General features: G+C 34.3%; 2 protein-coding genes and 2 long non-coding RNA genes across 4 annotated transcripts; 2 read left to right on the top strand and 2 right to left on the bottom strand.

Moving 5' to 3' along the window:
* Positions 1–1,050: 1,050 nt before the first annotated feature.
* LOC139099158 (cytochrome b5-related protein-like) lies at positions 1,051–3,942 on the top strand. Its single transcript, XM_070651549.1, has 4 exons — positions 1,051–1,295; positions 1,991–2,422; positions 2,774–2,937; positions 3,420–3,942. The coding sequence occupies exons 1-4, from the start codon at positions 1,083–1,085 to the stop codon at positions 3,940–3,942; spliced, it is 1,332 nt and encodes a 443-aa protein (XP_070507650.1). The 5' UTR covers positions 1,051–1,082.
* Positions 3,943–6,162: 2,220 nt separating this feature from the next.
* LOC139099147 (uncharacterized) lies at positions 6,163–7,956 on the bottom strand. The gene is made up of 2 exons (XR_011545275.1): positions 7,792–7,956; positions 6,163–7,730 (listed from the first exon to the last, which is right to left on the bottom strand). It is a non-coding gene; the product is annotated as an uncharacterized lncRNA (long non-coding RNA).
* A 3,278-nt stretch (positions 7,957–11,234) lies between these two features.
* LOC139099146 (uncharacterized) lies at positions 11,235–12,960 on the top strand. Its single transcript, XR_011545274.1, has 2 exons — positions 11,235–11,702; positions 11,764–12,960. It is a non-coding gene; the product is annotated as an uncharacterized lncRNA (long non-coding RNA).
* A 4,952-nt stretch (positions 12,961–17,912) lies between these two features.
* On the bottom strand, positions 17,913–21,896 carry LOC139099157 (uncharacterized). The gene is made up of 3 exons (XM_070651548.1): positions 21,576–21,896; positions 18,931–21,318; positions 17,913–18,790 (listed from the first exon to the last, which is right to left on the bottom strand). The coding sequence occupies exons 1-3, from the start codon at positions 21,742–21,744 to the stop codon at positions 17,913–17,915; spliced, it is 3,435 nt and encodes a 1,144-aa protein (XP_070507649.1). The 5' UTR covers positions 21,745–21,896.
* Positions 21,897–23,045: the final 1,149 nt, after the last annotated feature.

Below are 23,045 nucleotides of genomic sequence, written 5' to 3'. Positions count from 1 at the left end.
CCAGTATTGGCAGGACTCCAATGTGGAGCGACTCTTTGTACAGTTGAGTTCTCCATGGAGTCCGGACCTTTTGATCTGAGTCACCAGATTGTTTGTGGGGCTGCCACCTTACAAGCTCGGGTTTGAGTAGGATTTTAATCCACTCTTTGGAGTTCATATCCCGGCTAGCTTCGAACTCGCCGAAAATTCTGAGAATTCCATTGTTCATTTTTGAAAAATGTTCAATTCTGTAACGTAATTAAAGAACGGCCTCCAGGATAGTCTTCAAAATTTCATCATTTTCGTGCAGTTATGACAAAGTAATTTAAATCAAAATGCATGAAAAGGATGAGTAAGAATGCAACCTGTACAACACAATTTCTATAAAGTTTTGGAATCTATGTACTTTTAAATAAAGAATGATAAGAATACACATCTCTGAATAAGTTGAGCAACTTCTCAAACTTTTATGCAATCAAACAACAGAGAAATCTCATCCAAACCTTCTTGATGATCATGGCACATTGAGCCATGACAGTCAACTAGTGTTCTGTCGCTCAAAAAATGGTTACCTAACATTTGATTGATAGATATTATATGTCATACTTCTTGACGTACAATTTTAGAGAAGGAGGTAGATAAACAATTTCGAACTTGATAATTTCATTTTCGAAATTATACCTTTGGAATTTCCAATATCAATAATTGGTCATCTCCCAACCCCTCATCCCTCCATCCACCTAAACATGCACCTAGAATCTTCTAAAGTAGCTCATGGATCACTGAATATATCTGTACATTCCATAAAGTAAGTAAATAAGTAAACGCATCTAGTAATTGCTCAAAATAACCTACATATTAATCACACATATTTCGATATTTGATGCACAAGTGACACGAGTCAATTGTCATAAAAGAATCAACAAGTAATTAGCATATCAAACAGAATTAATTCCACGATTAAAGAATGAACAATGAAGTTTATCAGTCATATTAACTGATGTAATTAATTAACTCGGTAGATATATAAATATTCTTATGAATTTCATACTTATTCAGTTATCAGTGCTACATCTCATCACATCGTTAACAGGTTGACAGTTATGAATCCAAATCGTGAGACAAAATTTAATACAATTTGTAATAAATATCCAACACATCGTGATGAATATGTTAAAGGATGTTGGAAGTGGTTGAAAGGACGACGTGCTGATGATAATGCTGAGGGATTGTGGCGTGTTTGGGATAAATTGTATGATTTGAGTGACTATGTTGAGAAGCATCCTGGTGGTCGGGAGTGGCTGATATTGGCAAAGGTATGGCAGTGCTAATCTAAATTTCGAAAGTGAAATTGTCAAGTTCGAAAATTAAATTGTCAAGTTCGAAAATGAAAAAGTCAAGTTCGAAAGTGAAATTGTCAAGTTCGAAAGTGAAGTTATCAAGTTCGAAAATAAAATTGTCAAGTTCGAAAGTGAAATTGTCAAATTCGAAAATGTTCAAATTCGAAAGTAAAATTGTCAAGTTCGAAAGTGAAATTGTCAAGTTCGAAAATAAAATTGTCAAGTTCGAAAGTGAAATTGTCAAGCTCGAAAATGTTCATGTTCGAAAGTGAAATTGTCGAGTTCGAAAGTTAAAAAGTCAAGTTCGAAAAAAGTTATCAAATTCGAAAGTGAAATTGTCAAGTTTGAACATAAAATTGTCAAGTTCGAAAGTGAAATTGTCAAGCTCGAAAATAAAAAAGTCAAGTTCGAAAGTGAAACTATCAAGTTCGAAAGTGAAATTGTCAAGTTCCAAAATTAAATTGTAAAGTTCGAAAGTGAAATTATCAAGTTCGAAAATGAAATTTTCAAGTTCGAAAATGAAAAAGTCAAGTTCGAAAGTAAAATTGTCAAGTTCGAAAGTGAAATTGTCAAGTTCGAAAAAAATTGTTAAGTTCGAAAGTGAAAGTCAAGTTCGAAAATAAAAAAGTCAAGTTCGAAAATTCTAATAATGTCATTTTATCAAAATTCAGGGAACCGACATCACCGAAGCATTTGAAGTTTTCCACATGAACTCAAAGCCAGCTGAAATCCTAAAGAAATATTACGTCCGCGAAGCCAAGGAACCACGCAACTACCGCCTAACATTCAACGAAAATGACTTTTATCAAACAATTAAGCGTAAAGTAGTCAAAAAGCTGAAAACAATTGACGTCAAAAAAGAGTCATGGAAGTCAAGGTTCTATTTTGACTTTTTCTTACTCGCTATGATCATGTCAGCATGTGCAAGTGTTTACTTTGAGAACAATACATTACGATTAACAGGTGTTTGCCTGGCTGGAATGTTTGCATGCTTTATTGTCAATGCCGGCCATAATTTTATACATTTGAAAAATAATTGGAGAATGTTTGGATGTCACGTGGTGTTTGTTAATTTTCGGGAGTTCAGGACGTTCCATGCGATGGTTTGTATATGATTGTTATGTCTTGGATTAAGGACTAAATGAAGGTTATGCAGAGGTGTGGTCAGAATTTAGGTGTAGAGAACCAGAGCTTGAAGTTGACTAAAGTCAAGTTGACTTTTTTTTCAAGTCAAGTTGACTTTTTTTTTTAAGTCAAGTTGACTTTTTTTTCAAGTCAAGTTGAATTATTTTTTCAAGTCAAGTTGACCCAAGTTAACTTTAAGTTCTGCTTACTACATGTGAAGGTGGGGGAGCTACCTCTAGGGTATCACTGTACCTCCAGCTAAGCTTCATTCAGTTCATAAACAGAACCTGAACCTTTAATTCTGTCAATACTTATTACATCCCATACAGTCACATCATCTATACCCAAACACAGTATATGATCTGGAAACGACAATTTATGAGCCATTCTTCAAAATGCTACCAATTGAGAAGAATACATTAAGGATTATGATAAGCTATGCCATGGCACCAATCGTACATCTTTTATCATTCCATGGTGCTTTAGTTTACAGGTTTGTGCCTTAATATGACTGTAAAGTTCAAGTGGTTGACAATTTCACTTTCGAACTTGACAATTTTATTTTCGAACTTGACAATTTCATTTTCGAACTTGACAATTTCATTTTCGAACTTGACAATTTCATTTTCAAACTTGATTATTTTCATTTTCGAACTTAACTTTTTCATTTTCGAACTTGACAATTTTATTTCAAACTTGATTATTTCATTTTCGAACTTGACAATTTCATTTTCGAACTTGACATTTTCATTTTCGAACTTGACTTTTTCATTTTCGAACTTGACTTTTTCATTTTCGAACTTGACTTTTTCAGTTTCGAACTTGACAATTTTATTTTCGAACTTGACTTTTTCATTTTCGAACTTGACAATTTCACTTTCGAACTTGACTTTTTCATTTTCGAACTTGACAATTTCTGTAAAATTGATAATTTCACTTTCTCTTTTATTTGTGCTTTTATGCCTTATTTATTAGAATTGCAAGTCAAGTTGTGTCCGGCGAGCAAATATTCTACCTTGATGACCTAATTGGATGTGCTGTACCACTATTGATGCTCCTCATCGGCAAATCAGCAGCTTTTACATCCCAAAATGTCTTTGAAGTCTTTATAGCCTGGAATATGATAATTGTTGTTGCATCAATTGTCTTTAGTGTCATTGGACTTAATGCTGGTCATCATGGAACTGAAATTACACACGAAGGTGACGAGTTTAAAAGTTTAGACTTTGCAATTCATCAAATGGCAGCAACAATTGATCGACTTGAGGCTAATTCAAATCTTTTTATGATTTTGACACATTATGGTGAACATATTTTGCATCATTTCTTTCCGTCACTTGATCATGCTATTTTATATCATTTTCGTGATGAATTAATTGAAACGTGTACGGAATTTAAGGAGGAATTGAGACAAATTACACTTTTTGAGGCTACAATTGAGCAGTATAAGCAACAAGCGAGAACAAAAACGTTTGAATTGGACAAGAAAAATGAATAAAATTTGAGGATTTGAGTGATATAAAGGAGGTAATGGTGATGATATAGTCGAGTATAGCATGTCGGTTGATCGATCGGAGGTATGGCACTAGGTTGACGTGACTGTGGCATGGTGTTGGGTTCAAGCCAATTCGACATCATGTCACAGTCAAAACCCAGAGCTCAAATTTGACTCAAGTCAAGTTGATTCAAATCAAGTTGACTCAAGTCAAGTTGGTCTCAAGTCAAGTTGGTCTCAAGTTATGTTGACTCAAGTTAAGTTGGCTTCAAGTTAAATTGACTCAAGTCAAGTTGGCCTCAAGTCAAGTTGGCCTGAAGTCACATTGACTCAAGTCAAGTTGGCCTCAAGATAAGTTGACTCAAGTCAAGTTGACCTCAAGTTACGTTTACTCAAGTCAAGTTGCCCTCAAGTCAAGTTGATTCAAATCAAGTTGACTCAAGTCAACTTCAAGCTTTGCTGACATTAACCTGTAGTCGGATTTGTGGATCGATTAACCGATTTATCCTATTCGAGATAAAGTCATTCAAACTCCAACTCTGTCACTCGGGTACGAAATTGTGAAAATATTCATTAAATTTAGGTGATGGTTCCTATTGGGCCTATTAGTTCATTCAGAGTGTGGCCGTCTCAAATTCGAGTTTTTCGACATTAGATTGTCGAAAAATTCGAACATTTCGAACTCAACTTATTTTAAAATACAAATTTCCGTTACAAAGAAAAATAAAAGTAACGGTCAAAAAAAATTTGAATATTAACGACAAAAAAATATGATAAAATAATATTTGAGAAAGCCACACTCTGAGTTTATTTTATGTTTTTGTATGCTGTATACTGTGAATGTAAATGACAATAAATGAGGGGTCGTTCACTTATTATGTATCACTTCTACGGCCTCATCAAGCAAAAAGAGTGCCTTCAAGAGCAGATTAACCTGAGAGCAAGTTATTTAAGGTTTTTGAGAGCTGCTCTTTGCATGTTAGGGCGGATTGTGGAAGAATGTATTAAAAAGGAGATTTTTACGTGTGACACGCTAAGTGAATGATCCCTACATTGACAGAGAATAAAGAAAATCATTTTATAGTCAATTATTGTAATTTATTTAATTTTTAGAATAATTCGATCCTTATAGCAGGTTTACCGTAAATTAGGAGAATGTGCAGGGTCGGTCACTCCAATGTACAATGCTTTTCCTGCACTGTACGCTAAATAATGCACTCCTTAAATACTGTACTGAACCTTCACATAAATTCACTAAGTTCAGTACTGTATTTTTGGAGTGTCTAACCCATTGGTGAGCAACCTGTGTGTATGTTTTCTCGATATCCCGGTAAAGATACATTTTCGGGATCGATATTGAAATTTTCGGGATTTCCTGGCATTTTTCGGGATCGGAATTCGGATTCTAAGTTAGATTCCGACTTTTTGTTCTAAAATAAAGTCGTAAAACTTCAAAAATAATACATAACCCAATTTTTTACTGAAATAGCACAAAAATTCCCACTTTTTTCATTAAAAATCTGCACAGCCTATACAGCAGCACGCATTAAACAGCCTTGATAATGTCATCAGCCTTCATATGTCGCCACATTGTCTCAAACTTATAGATTTTATTTTTTTCATAAACATTTTTGCTTTAATCAATGAAGAGAAAATGACGAGTCATTGTTATGCTCACGCACAGAAATTGAGCATTTGAGAAATTGAGAAAAATGTCCAAAAAAATGCGTATGTGTGAACTGTTTATGCAGGATTAAAGGCGTAGAAAATTAATGCGAGAATGTCAATTAGATGCCAAAAAAACAGAGAATTTTTAAGACTGAGCTAGCAATAGAGTCAGATGGACAGCCTTTTGGAATAACTTAGGTTCCAGATTCGATGCATGGTTGCAGTAAGTGAGTAAGTATTAAGGCAGACTGTGGATCACGGCATATTAGTGTGTCGCCAAAAATATTCTGAAATGCCATGAACCGTTTGGAATTTACGGTCAAGGCTTACCACTAAGGTGTCCCAATGCTTTCACGAAATCCCGGCCCCGATAAATTTTCGGGCTCGGGATTAAAATTTTCGGGATTTTTCTGGATCGGGATATTCAGGGGAATCGCGATTCCGATGCCGATAGTGGAAAAGAATTGGTGTCCCGCGAAAAATAAAAGGTTGACCATCACTGTATCAAGGACTTAAGATTTAAAGCTGCTAAAATATCAATAAATTAAAGTCAAATTTTGAAATTATTAATATTGATTTATTCATAAATTGCATCGTCATGCATTAATGTTGAGTTCCTTCATAATTTTCGTAAAATTTTCTTATAATCTCTAATAAAACAATGAGAATATGCAACTAAATGAGCTTGTCCATGAACAGGGTAGTAGCCATGGAAGCCCCCTGGCTATACCCCTGCCTATGAGCATACTCAATCAATACACTTGCGCATGGTCATTTTTGTAACCATACTTATGACCATACTTGGCTATTTTGACTCTAGTGCTGACCGAGCCTTAAATTTTGAACAGAGCTTGAAGTCGACTAGGAGTTTGTGTGAAGTTAAGTCGACTTATATCGACTTTTCTCATACATAATCCGACTTGACTTCGAGGTCTGATTTTGCCAGCCCTTCTGTTGTTGTTGGTATCGCAGAGGTTGTCGCTGCTGTCGTGGTGCTGTCGCATTGTTAGTTGCAGACTCAGGTGTTGTGGTTATTAGTTGTAGGCTTAACTGTAATGGTTATTGGAGTCATTGTCTTAGCTCTAGACTCAGTTATAGTGATTGTTGTGATTGTAGGTTTATTAGATATTGTTGTTGTTGTTGTTGACGTATTTGTAGACTCAATTGAAGTCAGATCTAGAAGAAGACTAGTGCTGTATATGAAAAAGTCGACATTGATCTCTGGATGTAGTTGTTATTGGTGTCGCTATAGGCTATAGGCTCAGTTGAAGTTGTTGTTGTTGTGGCTGCATGTTCAGTTGTTGTCGGATGCTCAGGTCATTATAGTCGTTGATGCTTCTTTTGGTGCCTATTTGACTAGACCTGCTTTTAAGTCTTCAATATCGTCTTGGAAGTAATTTGGAAATTTTGAATTTTTCACTAAATTTTCCAATTTTTCCAGTTTTTCCTTGAGTTGTTCTGAATTTAATGCTGAAGATTCAGCTTCAAGATTCCTGACTTTATGCTCCAAATTTGAATAATCTGAATTTATGCATTGAGTTCTTGCTGATTTGATGATATTTGGAACAACTTCTGGCTCGTTATAGGCACTCATGTCGATGCAGCTGTTTTCGCTGAGGTGCAAGTCCGTCAACTTAGTCAGCTTGTCAAACACATGTGGATCTATGTGTGAAATTCTATTGCCAGATAATGAAATGTACTCTAAATTTGGATTAAATTTAAATAAATTTGCTTCCAATATTTCCAAATTATTGCTTGATAAAATGAGATTCTTTAAATTTTGGATGTCCTTTAAGTCACTTTGATGAATTTCCTTAAGTCCAGTGTAGTCAATTGAAATTTCTTTAAGATTTTTAAAGATTTTGCCTAAGTCACGCGGAAAATAATAAATTAGTCCAGTTCCAGCATGAAAAGCCTCAACATTATCATCATTGTAGCCAGCCTTATGTGTGCCAGTAACGGAAATGACTTTAGCTGCATTTAGTGACGTTATTCTGACAATATTTTGGACATAGCAATGATAAGATTGTCCTAATAAGCCATATCCAGCTGATATGTAGCTACAGTCAAAGAATGCTGATTGTGATGATCCAGGAAGTCCCAAAGTCATGCACAGAAGCAATCTAGTCAAAATAGACATTTAAGCATCAATAAATCCATCAAAAATTAACAAATTTAACTCACAAAATAATTTTGAACATTTTTCCAATTTTATGTCCAACGTCAAGTCACCAAATCCAGGATATAAATTGATATTGTTGACCAAATCAAGGCACAGCTCACAGCTTCTTCAGAATGATCCTCAACTTAAGACAGATGATTTGAAAGTGAAGCTAGAACAGCACAGGAACTGCTTTTATATAAAATTATCTCCCAATTTTGCACACGACCAGTTTTTTTTTTGGTTCCTGATAATTCAAATTCAGTAGCTGATTAGGAATAACCCAAATTTATGTTTTATGACATAAGTTGAACTCCTGTATAAGCTTTTGTATCACGCGTAATATACATGACATTTGTTTTGATGTGCTACAATAGAAATAATACTGAGATTGTCATAAGGCATAAATTTGGGTTATTCCTAATCAGCTTCTGAATTTGAATTATCAGGAACCAAAAAAAAAAATTGGTCGTGTGCAAAATTGGGAGATAATTTTATATAAAAGCAGTTCCTGTGCTGTTCTAGCTTCACTTTCAAGTCGTCTGTCTTAAGTTGAGGATCATTCTGAAGAAGCTGTGAGCTGTGCCTTGGTTTGGTCAACAATATCAATTTATATCCTGGATTTGGGGACTTGACGTTGGACATAAAATTGGAAAAATGTTCAAAATATTTTTGTGAGTTAAATTTGTTAATTTTTGATGGATTTATTGATGCTTAAATGTCTATTTTGACTAGATTGCTTCTGTGCATGACTTTGGGACTTCCTGGATCATCACAATCAGTATCTTTTGATTATAAATGTGTAATAGGTTTTTGGAGCGAATTGGGAAATATTTATCGTTGCGCAGTTCAAAATTCAGTCAAAATAACTTCACCTGATGCAGCACAAATCGACTCAGTTAATGGTACACATCTGGATGGCTATAATGACGATAATGTTGTGGGATTTTCTATTTATTATATTGGACAAGTTCATTATTTTCCACGTGGATTGGAAAAAATCTTCAAGAATCTGAAAGGAATTCAAATTGGCTACACTGGACTTACGGAAATTCATCAAAGTGACTTCAAAAACCTCCCAAATTTAAGGAATCTTCACTTCCCTAATAATAATTTGGAAATATTGGAAGCAAATTTATTTAAATTTAATCCAAATTTAGATTGGATTTATTTAGAGTCCAATAGAATCACGCACATTGATCCAAATGTGTTTAAAAAGCTGACTAAACTGAAGACTTTGTACCTTGACGCAAACGCTTGTATTAGCATGTCTGCTTCCGGCAATCTAACAGCTGTTCAACATATCATCAAGACAGCAGGCACCAAATGCATAAATTCAGACTATTCAAATTTAGAGCATAAAGTCAAGGACCTCGAAGCTGAATCCATAAAACTAAATTCTGAACAACTTAAGGACAAGCTGGAAAAATTGGAAAATGATGTGAAAAACTCCAAATTTCCAAATTTCTTCCAAAATGAACTTCAGGACTTGAAAGCTGAGCAAGTCAAAAAGGCACAGGAAGTAGTTACAACAACAGCTAAGCCTAAAACTACAACAACAACGACACCAGCAACCACAACAACAACTCAAAGCTCCAAACTCGAGACATGTTCAGCACTAGAGTCAAAAGTTGACAAAATGTCAGAAGATTTGATGTCCCTTGTTAAAAATGGAACCGACAGTCAACAATGTTCAGCACTTATCAATGAAAATTTCACAAAAATGAGTCAAACTATTGCAAAAATTGATGAAAAATTGAGTGGAACTGCTGCACAGATCAACAACAGCCAATGTGATGCACTAAAAGATGACTTAAGGAAGCACATTGAAGACATGGACACAAAATTGGAGATTCTTGATGAAAATGGACAAAATACCAAAACAGCAATGCTCAGAGAGATCCAAAAGATTAAAAATGCAGCCACAACTGATCATGCTGGACTTTTGACATCACTGAGATTCAGAACTGATAAGATTGAGAAGGCAATGAAGGAGTTAGATCGGAAATTTGATGAGCTACATGGGAAATTCGATGATCAAGACCAAAAATTGTCAAAAATTATGAAGGCACTAAGCATTAATGAATAACGATGCAAATGCTGTAATTCCTTTAATTTCTGTTTATATGTAGCTTTAAGTCGAGGTTTTTTATGCCTTTTTTTATGCTTAATCATATTTAAATTGGCTTTTTCCTCAATAAAATATTAAAATAAATGAAATAATAAATTTAAAATTTAGTTCTTATTTTGTCATATCCGGTAAGGGGTCATTCACAAATTACGTAACGTGATAAATCGGCATTACCCCTCCAACCCCCTACTTGGAGTAATGAAAGATTGTCAGGTAAATGTGAGGACAGAGAATATTGTGGATACAGATGGGATGTAACCTGAGCTCCACATAGGAACATGGCGGCAATAAGTAAGTAAGTCACTTAATTCCAGTTCTTTGAATTTTGAGGCAAAAAACAGCTATTGGGAACACAAACACAGCATTGTCAGTTGACTACAAATATTAAGTAATAATAAGTCTATGTTGGGATAGATCAGGAATAGCTTAATGACCGTGAGTCAAAAATAGACATGATAATCATTGAAATTATTTATGGCTGTTTTTTTGATAAGAAATGTGATTTAATGTGGATTGTAACTTGCTTCCTTCTCAGGCTGTATAAATCAATTATCCTCAATTTGTGTCCAAAGCTGCCTTTATCGTTGTCTGTGCATTACTATCTCTATCGACAGCATCTTTCCATGAGTTCTTTGGGTGACTTCAAGGAGATAGACAAGAATAGCGGAATTAAAATCTACAAATTGATGACTTTGGGGCATCCATAGACAACACGATGCAACAAACTTCATTTTTCGTCAAAAAAATAGAGCAAATTAAGGAATTATACAGCCTTCAGGGAGCAGTCATGTCATGCTATTAATGTTGCAAGATAGTCATGTCCTAGCACAATAATGAGCAACATGTGCGTTGTGGCACATTAGTGCGTAGCCAAAAAAAATGTTGCAAATGCCCTTGCCATTGTATGCCGTTTGCGGTTTCGGTCAAGCCTTACAACCAAGGTGTGCCGCGAAGAATGAAAGGCTGCCCACCACATTGTGTCCTAGCAAATACCCTGTGCTGCTCGAGACATCGCAATCTTTAGTTTTGAATTAAAAAACAAAATATAATTTGCGATTAAAAATTGTTTTGATTCCTAAATTTAGAGGTGTAAGTTCATTTCTACAGAAAAAAATCATTAGTTAGTCATCAACAAGGGACGTAACCAGATAATTTGTACAAGCTTTGTGATGTGAAGTCTAGTCAAGTGTCTAGTCAAGTGTCTAGTCAAGTGTCTAGTCAAGTGTCTAGTCAAGTGTCTAGTCAAGTGTCTAGTCAAGTGTCTTGCCAAGTCTAGTAAGTAAGTAAGTATGGGCGTTACCAGAATATTTGCTGGAATTTTGGGTTTTTTTGTCTCAATAAGCCTTAACCAGAGCTTGAGGTTGACTTGAGTCGAGTTGAGTCAACTTAAGTCGACTTAAATCATGTCAAATTCAAGCTCTGACCATAGAAAAATGCACTTTTTCCTCCAAAAAACAAAGACGATGAGTTTGACACCCCTGAATACTCTCCTGAATGGCCAACAACAGCATCAGCATCAGCACACGTTTCTTATCAATGGTAAAAGACTCGCTCATCTTCTTAACTTGATTTATGCCTGAAATACTCTCAAAAACCGGCCGTGTGCAAAATTGGGAGATAATTTTATATAAAAGCAGTTCCTGTGCTGTTCTAGCTTCACTTTCAAGTCATCTGTCTTAAGTTGAGGATCATTCTGAAGAAGCTGTGAGCTGTGCCTTGATTTGGTCAACAATATCAATTTATATCCTGGATTTGGGGACTTGACGTTGGACATAAAATTGGAAAAATGTTCAAAATAATTTTGTGAGTTAAATTTGTTAATTTTTGATGGATTTATTGATGCTTAAATGTCTATTTTGACTAGATTGCTCGTGTGCATGACTTTATCACTTTTCGGGACATCACAATCAGTAACACTTGATTGTACATACACATCACTGTATGTAGGCAGTTTAAAGTCAATTTATGGATGTCAAATTCGTAATTCTCCACCAATAACATCACTTGATGATGCGGAAGTCGATGCCATTACCGGTAAACATTGGAATGACCGTAATAATGATAATGTTATTGGTCTGACTGTTGCTGGCTTAGAGCAAATTCATTACTTCCCCCGTGGCATTGACAAATTCTTCAAGAATCTCAAATACATCCAATTTTACTACTGCAGCATCAAGGAAATCCATCAAAGTGACTTGAAGCCATTCCCAAATCTCCAAATTCTATCGCTGCACACCAATCACATTGAGAGGCTTGAAAAGGACTTATTTGAGTTTAATCCAAAGCTTGAATACATAACCTTTGAAAAAAATAATATTTCATATATTGATCCAAATGTATTTGATATGCTGACTAATTTGACGACTTTGGGACTTGAGGAAAATGCTTGTATCAACTTGGAGGCACGTGATAGTGCTGCATCTGTTCAGCATGTCATTAAAACTGCAAAAACTCATTGTACACCTGGATTTATTACTTATAATCTTTATTAAATGGAGTAGCTGATTTAACCCGGGTAGCATATGCTGCTTAATTGAGCCTGAATAAGCATTAATCCATGCTTAAATTCCAAATAATACAGATTGGTTAATTGGTTATCAGGCCGACGTGACTCTGACTTGATGCTGGATTTGGTTCAAATTCGGCACTATGTCTGAGCCAAGCTGACCCTCTGACTTGATGCTGGATTTGGTTCAAATCCGGAACTATGTCTGAGCCAAGCTGACCCTCTGACTTGATGCTGGATTCGGTTCAAATTCGGCACTAGGTCAGCTTAACTCAGGCCAAGTGTCGGAATTTTTGAATCAAATCCAGCATCAAGTCAGAGTCAAGCCGGTCTAATGCCGGATTTTTGATCGATTAAACAATTTGTGGTGTTTTAGGAACTAAGCATGGATTAATGCTTACTCGGACTTGTATGGGCATTCTTCTATTAATTGTAAATTACTTAAGGGACTGTTCACTTATTACGTTACAGAATTAAGTTACTGAACGTAATAAATGAACGGTCCCTGATTAATATTTGTAAAAATAAATAAAAATCATATGAAATCCTCAAAAATTGTATTTTTTAAATATACTTACTTACTTACTTCGCTGGTCGTACAGATCAATTGTGATCCATGACCTCCTTCAAGAGTCGCCTGAAGCTGTCTCTATCGCTGGCTTCCACTTGCCAATTTCTGATACCAAGTGCAATACTATCTCTATCGTCAGCTTCCTTCCAAGAGTTCTTTGGTCGTCCACGGGCTCTTTTACCGTCAAAAAAGTCAGCTTTGTAGACCTTAATTAATGTAGATTCCACAGCCTAATGACATGACCAGCCCATCGCAGCCTGTTCACTTTAATTCACTTTACAATAGCTTTAATTTAGTCTTACCAAATTCCTAGCAAAATTTGAAATTTTCATGAATTTTTTTTACAGAAGTTCCTTAACATCCAATGAATTCTGGTGAATAATTGATTAACATCCATAAGAGGTTAGATTATAGCTGGATGCTAACTCATAAGTAAGTAAGTAACTAAGGTAAGAAGATTGTGTGCTGCGACATATTAACGTAAGCATGCATAGTCTCAGTCGAAGCTTAAAACCATAGTATGCCGTAGAATTACTTACATACTTTCTGGAACCATGCTACGATGTGGAGCCTAGTTTTCTACAAAAGGCCTTCCTTCTGACTCTGTTGCTGGATGTATCACAAAGCTTGTACAAATTCTCAGTTTTGACATCTAACTGGCATTCCTTCATTACCGTCCTACGCCATGTTGCTCGTGGAGCACCTGGACGCCTTTTCCCTTGTGGATTCCAACCAAGGGCAGTATAGCAAGCTTAGCAGTAGAACAAACAAGTTTAATAGGCATTGTCTTAGACCAGAGTTGACAAGACTCCAATGTGATGGCGCCTCCGGACATCCCAAAGTCCTGCCAACTCTGTCTTAGACCAGTGATGGGGAAACTTTTGATTTTCGCGGTACTCTTTAGTGGTAAGTAGGGTTTTCAATCCCGAGATTAGTCACAGATTACAACTCTGTACCGATTTAGTCATAATTATGAAGCTTACAAGCTTTTCCAGCGTGCTGATATTGTCACTATTAGGGGTTTCAATCCCTATAATACCCTATATGATATATCCCTATATGATTGCATATAAATCAATCCCGGGATTACATACATTTTGATCCCGGGATTGAAAACCCTAGTGAGTCACTATTCTTCGTGTAAATCGCATGAGATGGGCAGGTCATGTGAACAAACGACCACAGGATGCTCCAATACATAGAGTAACATTTGCAGACTTTGTGGACAGCAAAAAATTTCATGATGAAGACCGATAATGTCCTGGATTAGATGTGCGGATAAGGACGCTAAAGCTGTCTACAGACGTTCTTTAAACATCCCGACGAAGGTTCCCAAAAATAATATAAAAAATGTTTATAAAAATTTCACAGACTAAAAAACATTAATTCTAAATTTAAACAAGATGCTGAAAAGACACTAATTATCTAGCAAATTTAAATATACTTTTAAGCATAAATCAAAGTAAGGTGGATTGTCAAGTTAATTAATTTATTTATTTTAATTATTCAAAAATAGATTTTTATTTTCAACATTCAAGTTGTGAATTTCATGAGCAATCTTAGTACATATTCATGTCTATAACGGTGCATGGCATTTTTATGACTATTTGTATCAGTGGTGGCCCACCTGTGTGACGCGGAATACTAAAATGGAACCAAAATTCCATAAATCGCATTCCGTGTGCGGTTTTGATCTAGGCTTACCACCGTGGTGCCGTGAAAAATAAAAGGTTGACCACCACTGATTCACATTATGATGCAACTGTATTTTTTGTTGGTAAATTTCTCTTTAAAAGTCATAAAACATAATTTAAGTATAGCTATAAAAATTATCAATTGAAATGCTAAGAATGCTAGAGGAAGTAGAGAGATAGGAGGAAGAAGGGGTGGGGGAGATGGGGCGGAGGAGGAGCTGTAGGGAAAAGTTAGGTTCAAGTTAGAATTTTTGTCGGAAATCCCTAAAAAATTGTAGATTTTTTCCCAAAATAGTAAGATCTAGCTGACCCCAAATCGCCCCCTCTTGCCCCTCCCCTTCCTCAATACCCCCAAATGCCTTGAGCATTCCCAATAATTTTATTATGTTATACTTATAACGGTTACTTGAACTGTAAGTCGTAAAAATTAATAATTATAGCTAATTTCACGCGCTTTAGACGAAAGAAGCCGACACTTTTATCAACAACTTACATGCTGCCGTAGCTAATACGAGTTAATAATATTGTTGAGTATAAAAGCATCGTTCATAATTCAAAGAACATCAAATGTGAAAGTTGTATTGTTAAGGAAAGAGATTCAGTGAGTAAAAATGGGTAAATTATTGGTATTTTTTAAATTTTGAAATAATTAATTAATTTTTAATATTTTCTTAGATTTTAAACTGTTGAATGTAAAATTAGACAACTATCTTCACATCATTTTTCGGTATAGATATGAACGGTAGGTAAATAATCAAGAAATTGGCAAAAATTCTTCAAAATTCGGCAAAAATTCATTTTACAAAATTCGGCAAAATTTCAAAATATGTCGAAATTTGGCGTAAATTATTCAAAATACGGCAAAATTCATCAAATTTCGGCAAAATTTAATTAAAATTCATCAAAATTCATCAAAATTTGGCAAAAATTAATCAAAATTCGGCAAAATTCATCAAAATTCGTCAAAATTTGGCAAAAATTAATCAAAATTCATCAAAATTCAAAATTTTACATAAATTCGTCAAAATTTGGCAAAAATTAATCAAAATTCGGCAAAATTCATCAAAATTCGCAAAATTTGACAAAAATTCTTCAAAATTTGGCAAAATTCAAAATTCGTCAAAATTTGGCAAAATTCATCAAAATTCGTCAAAATTTTGCATCAAAATTCATCAAAATTCGGACAAAATTCAAAATTTTGCAAAATTTATCAAAATTCGGACAAAATTCATCAAAATTTGACAAAAATCGACAAAATTTCTATAAATTCAATTAATTTCCAACACATTCTTCCTTTATCTCCCTCAACAGCAGCATAACTGGTCATTTATTAGTCACAATCCGTGGAACTTGCAGTAAAAATGTCAAAGAATATTTTAAAATGTCAATTCCAAATGTAGAAATTGACAAAGAAGGTGTCTCCTTTGTAGAAGATTTGGTGGACATAACTTGCACGGATTCGAATTTAAAAGAGATTTGGAAGCGACACCAGAGTTGATACACAAGTGTGTGCTGCACATTTGGAGTGTGCATAAAGATGATCTTTTGAATTGAAATATTGTGGTGGTTAAAAAATATAGTAATTCGGTTTAAATTTTAACGGTAAGCTAAAATTTGAAAACAATCAAGTCATCTAAGAAAAATTTAGTCATCTGAGAAAAACATTATGTGAATTAAGAAAAATATTTAAATTAAGTAATTGTGAGCTAATTGTTTGCAAAGAAACGCTTAACAATTAGGTAAGGAACGCGTAAATAACAAGAATATTAGCCTAATGTAATTTAATATTATAGCTTTCGACATTTTTTTTGTCGACAATACAACAGGAAATCACTGGAAGTTGATTTCTGTGAGTAATAAGTTTAGGGACGATAGATCATAGGAACTAATCAATATATTTTGTATATAGGTCTGAATTGAAAGATTCATATTGCTAAAGAAGAACTTGAAATTTACCTTAAAATAATAAGTAGTAAGTCAAGCATAACCTTTAAGTTGAAAATAAGTTTCATGTAAGTTAATTATAGTGATTATGGAAAAGATATGTATAATTAATTATGATATTATGTTACAGCCAATTAGAGGTTTTACAATTTACTTGGATTATATTTTGAAATTTTAAGGTTTAATTAAGTTTTATATTTAAATTTTTAGAATTTGTTACAAAAAATGTTAAAAGTTACTCGAGTTATTAATCTTAAGGACTTAAGCGCATATTTTTTGAGAAAATTACAAAATTAAAAAAAATATTCTGAATTTTTATTATTTAAAAATTTTTAATATTTACTTAATGACTCCAATAAATCTGAACAAATTTTAAAATTGTTTGTTTGGGATTTATTAAGATCAAAATCTTTTAAAAGTTCAAAAGTATTCAAATTTGTTGGCTCAACTTCCCTAAGCAAAAAGTCTTTTAATGATTTTTCATTTCCCTTAAATATCTTTAACATATATTCAGGGAATTTATCAATATTTAATCCATACAAAATAAGGTCTACCAACAAATCACTCGGATGTGAAAGAACAATTTCCTGAATTTCAGCCATACTGAAGTAAGTTTCGTAAATGTCAAGAACTTTTGGAAATTCATCGTAATAATAAGTAAATGGAAATAAAAGAAAGCTATTTGGAAAGCATTCGTATTCTGAATTACATAAATTAGTTCTTCTTAAAAGCAGTTTTTGCATGTCTCGCTTTGCGTAAGTCACAAATGTGTCCCATAATGATTCAGAGTAATCCAGATAAAATCGAGTAACTTCACGAAATGAGTCAAAAATTTTATCGATTTCAATTTCCGTAAACATTTCAACAGTTTTGTTTAAAAGATCAATAAAGCTCCAGACGTCATTTTCTAAGAATCTAGTGTTAGTGAAAACATTCATGTAAAGTTCCTTTTGTTCGGATTTGCTGTATTTGTGGGCAGTATAGTTGAAAAATAATTCAGGTAAATTACTAATTTTTTTAGATTGTAGTCCTGATATTATGAGTTCCTTTAACTCATCGAATGTCAAATTAGTTGCAATGGAATTAAAAACATAAGTCCTGTCAACATTTTGCTTTAAATCGTCATCAAGTTTATAAATATCATGAGCAACATTCTTATCTGTATAAAATTTATATCTTGATTTTTCATATAAATATTCGCTGAATAAAATGACTCCTTTCTGATTTTTACCCCGAATAAATCTGTTATATTCACCGTCACTAAGATGTGGTTTAGCTTGACTTTTAAACTCATCATATCATTCAATTACTTTAGGTTTCACAGTAGGGTAATTAAAGTAGAATGTGTAAAAGGTTTCATTCTCATCAATTTGAAGCAATTTCTTCAATACTTTCGGATCACGTTTAAAAAATTTAAATAAGAATGAGAAATGTTCAGGTTTCAAATCGAATAAAATTTTCTGATATTTTGTAGTTAAAAGCTTCGCAATTTGTTTTTCAAACGGTTTTACATTTTCAGGAGTCTTTAATTGAATGTAAGAATTAAGAAAGTTTTGAATTCCCAATTGTTGAGCGAAATATCTAAACATATCAATTCTTAGTTCCGCTTCTACTTCCGAAGGTTCATCATCCGCAATATAAATACTTTCGATCAAATATTGTGCAATGAAAAATTCAGCAAATGTTCTGTGGGCAAATTCGACATTTTTACCGTCATTAATGTATAAAATACCCATCCGTGAGATTTCGTCACTTGTCAGTTCCGCTGGAATCTTTTGACGCATTATTCTTAGTTTTAATGCATTTGCTTTGATGCCTCGATATGATGCTTCGGTCTTTAATGCATATGACTGATAAAGTTTCATCATATCAAATGTTCGGTGATCTGTGAAGGAATCATCATAAAATTTCAATGCAAAATCGCTCTTCTTTTTCCAATTATCAATTTTCTTCTTCACAAATTTTAGGTAAATTTGGTACAAATTTTCTGACTCATAAATGATTTCATCACTTGCGATTAATTCCGCAATCATACCTAACATTAATGGTGTGTCAAAACTTTGTTTTGATCCTGTTGACTTTACGATTTTTTGGACTTTTTCGAGATAATTTGGAATTTTGGATTCGTCAATATTTTCGGACATTAAAAATTTTTTGATATAATTTTCTTGTTCGTCTGAATCAAATGGAATTAGATTAAAGATATGAGCTGATAAATTAGTCCTTAACAGATCAGCATAAAGTGGTCTTGTACATACTAACTGAACATTCGCGGTAGAATCCTAATCAAGCTCAAAATACCCAAAACATGCTCACTATATTGTGGTGAAATTTCATCAAATCCATTCCAAAATAAAATCAAATTTCCTGACTTGAAATAATCTTTAAAAATTTGTCTTTCAAATTCATTCCTGGAACTAAGTCCGAAAATGGTTTCAAGCATGTTCTCAACATCATCTAAGGTTCTATTGCCCTGATATAGATGCTTATAATCCTTCAAGTCAATGTACGAAACCCATCGAGTTGGAAATATTTTCTTAAATTTCATCGTAAACTGTTCAAATGTTATTGTCTTTCCTGTTCCTGCTTCACCTGATAAAATGAACAATTTTGAATCAATTGCGGTCTTTAGAACTTGTTCAAAGTCAAGTGGAACATAATTTGAGGACAATGCCTCAATAAAGGAATCAAGATTAACACAATATTCAAACCGTGTACTTTGCTTTATTCTATCGATTGTGCTCATTTGATCAGACATATTTTGGCTTATGAATTCCTGATAGAAGGATTCAAATGTTTTGTTCGATTTGGGCATGTAAGTTGTTTTCCAACAGTTTATATCCTCTTGTCCTTCTACATGTTGCCTAAAACTGAAATAAATTTCACGAATATTTGAATTTTCAAATTTCCGTTCAACATAAAATTTAGTTTCATTTTTAATCATATCATGCACGATTAGTTCCTGTCCATCTAAGACATTAACAATCTGATCAGATGTCAAATAATTAAAAAGCTTTGAATTAATTCCGTCCAATTTTCCCAATTTTAAACTTTCATCTTGGAAAGTGAAATTTGAATTTAAAACTTTATCCTTTAACTTTTGTGTCATATTTTCCCATGAATGATTAATCTGTTCTTGGACATAACGCAAGTGTGGATCAGTCAAGTCTAATTGTTCCTTATTAATCATCTTAAGGATGTGATCGGATGTCAAGTTACCATAAATAGTCGAATTTTTAGCAAATAAATCCTCAAATTCAAGATTTATTCCTTTATACAATACAGGAGCTTTAAAGACAGACATTTGGTCCACATCAGACAATTCATTAAACTTATAAGTTGGTTTATAAAGGAAGTAAGCAATAAGAATTGCACCAAGAATCCCAACAACTGTTACAACAATTGAAATAATCTTAAACTTAGTAATTTTCTTATCCTTAATTTCTAACACCTTTTCATGATGACTTTCAATCTCTGGCAGTGCCTGCTGCAATTCTGGTACGACCTTATTCTCATAAAATTCAAAAAGTTTAATGAATTTTGTTCGTACTTGAGCTAGTTTCTCGGGTAAGTTGCGGTAAAAGGCAAGTAAATGCACAACACGTACAATCAGCTCAGCATGAAAGTCTTCCTCAGGATAGCAATTGTAGACGAGACCGATGATCTCTTCTGCTTCCGAATTTTCCTCACATATTCTTGATATTTCCTCAAATTCCGTCATGGTCTTCTTGTCATCTTTTGTGTATGGATTTGCATGATTTTTGTAGACTTGAATCATGACAAAATGACACAATTCGTGGATCAATACAGCCAATGTCTCATGTTCTGTAGCAGGATCAAGTAGTTGCTTAGCTCCAATGTACATTTTACCAGAAATATAACAAACACCTTGAGTGAACTCAGTAGCTGTTGGATCAAGAACATTGACAGCTTCACGGTTAAAGTCAAAGACAATCTTAAAGTTCTTAGATGCAGCCACAATTTGAAGGATAATTTTGGTGAAAATATTCTGACTTAATAATTCAAATGCTCTCTTAACTGTATCAAGTTTGTCCTTGACTTCTGTTTCATCAAAACATGCTGTAGAATTGGCAACAAGTGTGTGGATATGCTTCTCAAGAAATGGCTGTGAATATTTGTTCTGGATATCTCGGATCTGTCGTTGAATGTCGTAATCATCAAGTTTTTCATAATAATCAGCTGGATCTTCATTGGAACCAAATCGAAGCTTTTTACTCAACAGTAGATCGAAAACCTCAAATGACTTGCTTTCTAATGAAATCATTAATGCTGACTTATTCGAGAAATTGAAAAAATGGCGCAAATTTTGATGTTGATTCAGAATTTCCTCAAGTTTGTCCTTCTCATTGGAACTGATCAGCTTATGAACATCCTCAGTCACATCACAAAACTCCTTTAATTTCCCAGTACACTCGCTGGATTCAAATGATTGCGGAAATGTCAAATTATTCTGCAGTAAAATGTACAGGACATCAAAATGTTTATTATTAAATGCCATAGATTGAGCATCGATTTTGTTGTCCATTGAGCATGTCTTCATCTTTAGTTTGAGGAGAATATTGACGATTTCTGTGTTTCCGGTCTCTGCAGCAAGCTGCAATAAGTTAAAGTCACGAGAATCAGCAAGCAAATCCAGTTCAATTAAATTTAAACTAGATTGATATGAGAATTGACTGATGATGCCTGAAAATAAGGAAAATTGATTGGATTAACATCCTGCGCATGTAGGACAGACTGCAATTAATCGACCGTATTTCCAGCCTTATACTTCAGCTTACTTAGAATACTAAAGACTCTAGCGTCCTTTTTTACTCATCATATCCTGGAAATTATCAGTCTTCTGGACATACGGTCGACTAATGTCAACCTGCTTCATTTGGGAATTATTATGAAACTAGTCAGGGTCTCTATTCTATAATTACTAGTCAATATCCACTTACCTATGTGATTATTCTTCAAAGATTTTGCCAAGAAGTCAGCCACAAATTCACACAACTTTAAACTTTCTTCCCAATTCAGCTTTTTTGGATGCTTAAGCTCGAAGAACTTCTCATTTTCCTGTGATTTCCACAAAATTGTCCATTTTTCTTCATTTTCAGACATCAACATAAGAACCGGAGATTGTTCGCCATATTTTGTGTTAATTTTCTGAAGATCAGCAGTTTCCAGTCCAGGTACAGCATCAGGAAATAGGAATTTGATAAGTAAATAGTCTGACTGCTCAGTTCCGTGACTGGACTCAAAGAATTGTAAGAAATCATCCTTGCTGCCCTCATGTGCTCAAATATGTACCAAACGAAGCTTGACCTACTCGCAAGACTGAACATGTCCGAATTAGATTTCTATCAATTTTACTAGTTAAAAATACTCAGCAAGGACATGAGAACTTCTTAATGATGGCTTGACCTTACTCGTAATTCAATGCGGACATATTCAGTCTTGTGAGTAGTATTTGAGCACAACAGGTAGACTGTAGTCACATGTAGAATTGGACACAGATACAACCAAAACTGTGGCTTTTTGTGAATTGCTGCTTTTGACGGATCCTCAGAATCTGGTGAACTGGTGATACAGTCAATCCAAGTATTACTAATGAGCTGATCAGGAAGACATTAATCAGGAAGTATTCAAGCGAAAGTATGGCTGCATAGGTCACACACTCGAAAGCGCAACACTAGAGAAAGTGACCTGAATGCTGGTGAGTCGAGAGCTACCGAATTAAATAAACAATACTCAGTGTTGAATAAGAGAGTCAAAAGGCAAGTAAGAAACGACTGGAGGCGACATTTAAATGAACTCGCAGAAAGAGCATAAGCAGCGTCAGACTCTGGAAATATGAAGGACCTTTATTGCACCATAAAAGAGCTTAGTGTCCAGTCAGGAAAGAAGCAAGTACCAATCAAGTCAAAAAATGGAAAAGTATTAGTCACCATCGATGAACAAGCAGCCAGGTGGAAGGAACACTTTAAGGAAGTGTTAAATAATCTTTGCCAGTAGACATTCGCCCTCCTACAAAAGAAGAAAAATTATCGATGCTGTAAAAAGACTGAAGAACAGCAAAGCTGCAGGAATTGATGAGATACCAGCTGAAGTCCTCAAATCTGATGTAAATGCTACTGCAAGCATACTTAAGCCACTATTTGATGAGATATGGTCGCTAGAGCAATATCCCGAAGACTGGAAGGAGGGCTTTATAATTAAACTCATTAAGAAAGGAGATTTGAGTTGCTGCAATAACTGGAAAGGAATAACACTACTGTCAGTTGTAAGTAAAGTGTTTATGTCTGTGATACTGCAGAGGTTAATGGAACCAATCGAAACCAGATTGAGGAAGGAGCAGGCAGGCTTTCGTCCATACAGATCGTGCATCGATCAAATTAGCACATTGAGGATCATCGTAGAGCAGTCAG

Source organism: Chironomus tepperi, unplaced genomic scaffold, assembly GCF_022539635.2.
Source record: "Chironomus tepperi strain 1889 unplaced genomic scaffold, CSIRO-AGI_Ctep_v1 contig_464, whole genome shotgun sequence".
In the NCBI taxonomy this organism is placed as follows: Eukaryota; Metazoa; Arthropoda; class Insecta; order Diptera; family Chironomidae; genus Chironomus; species Chironomus tepperi.
This window is presented reverse-complemented; position numbering and strand designations above follow the sequence as displayed.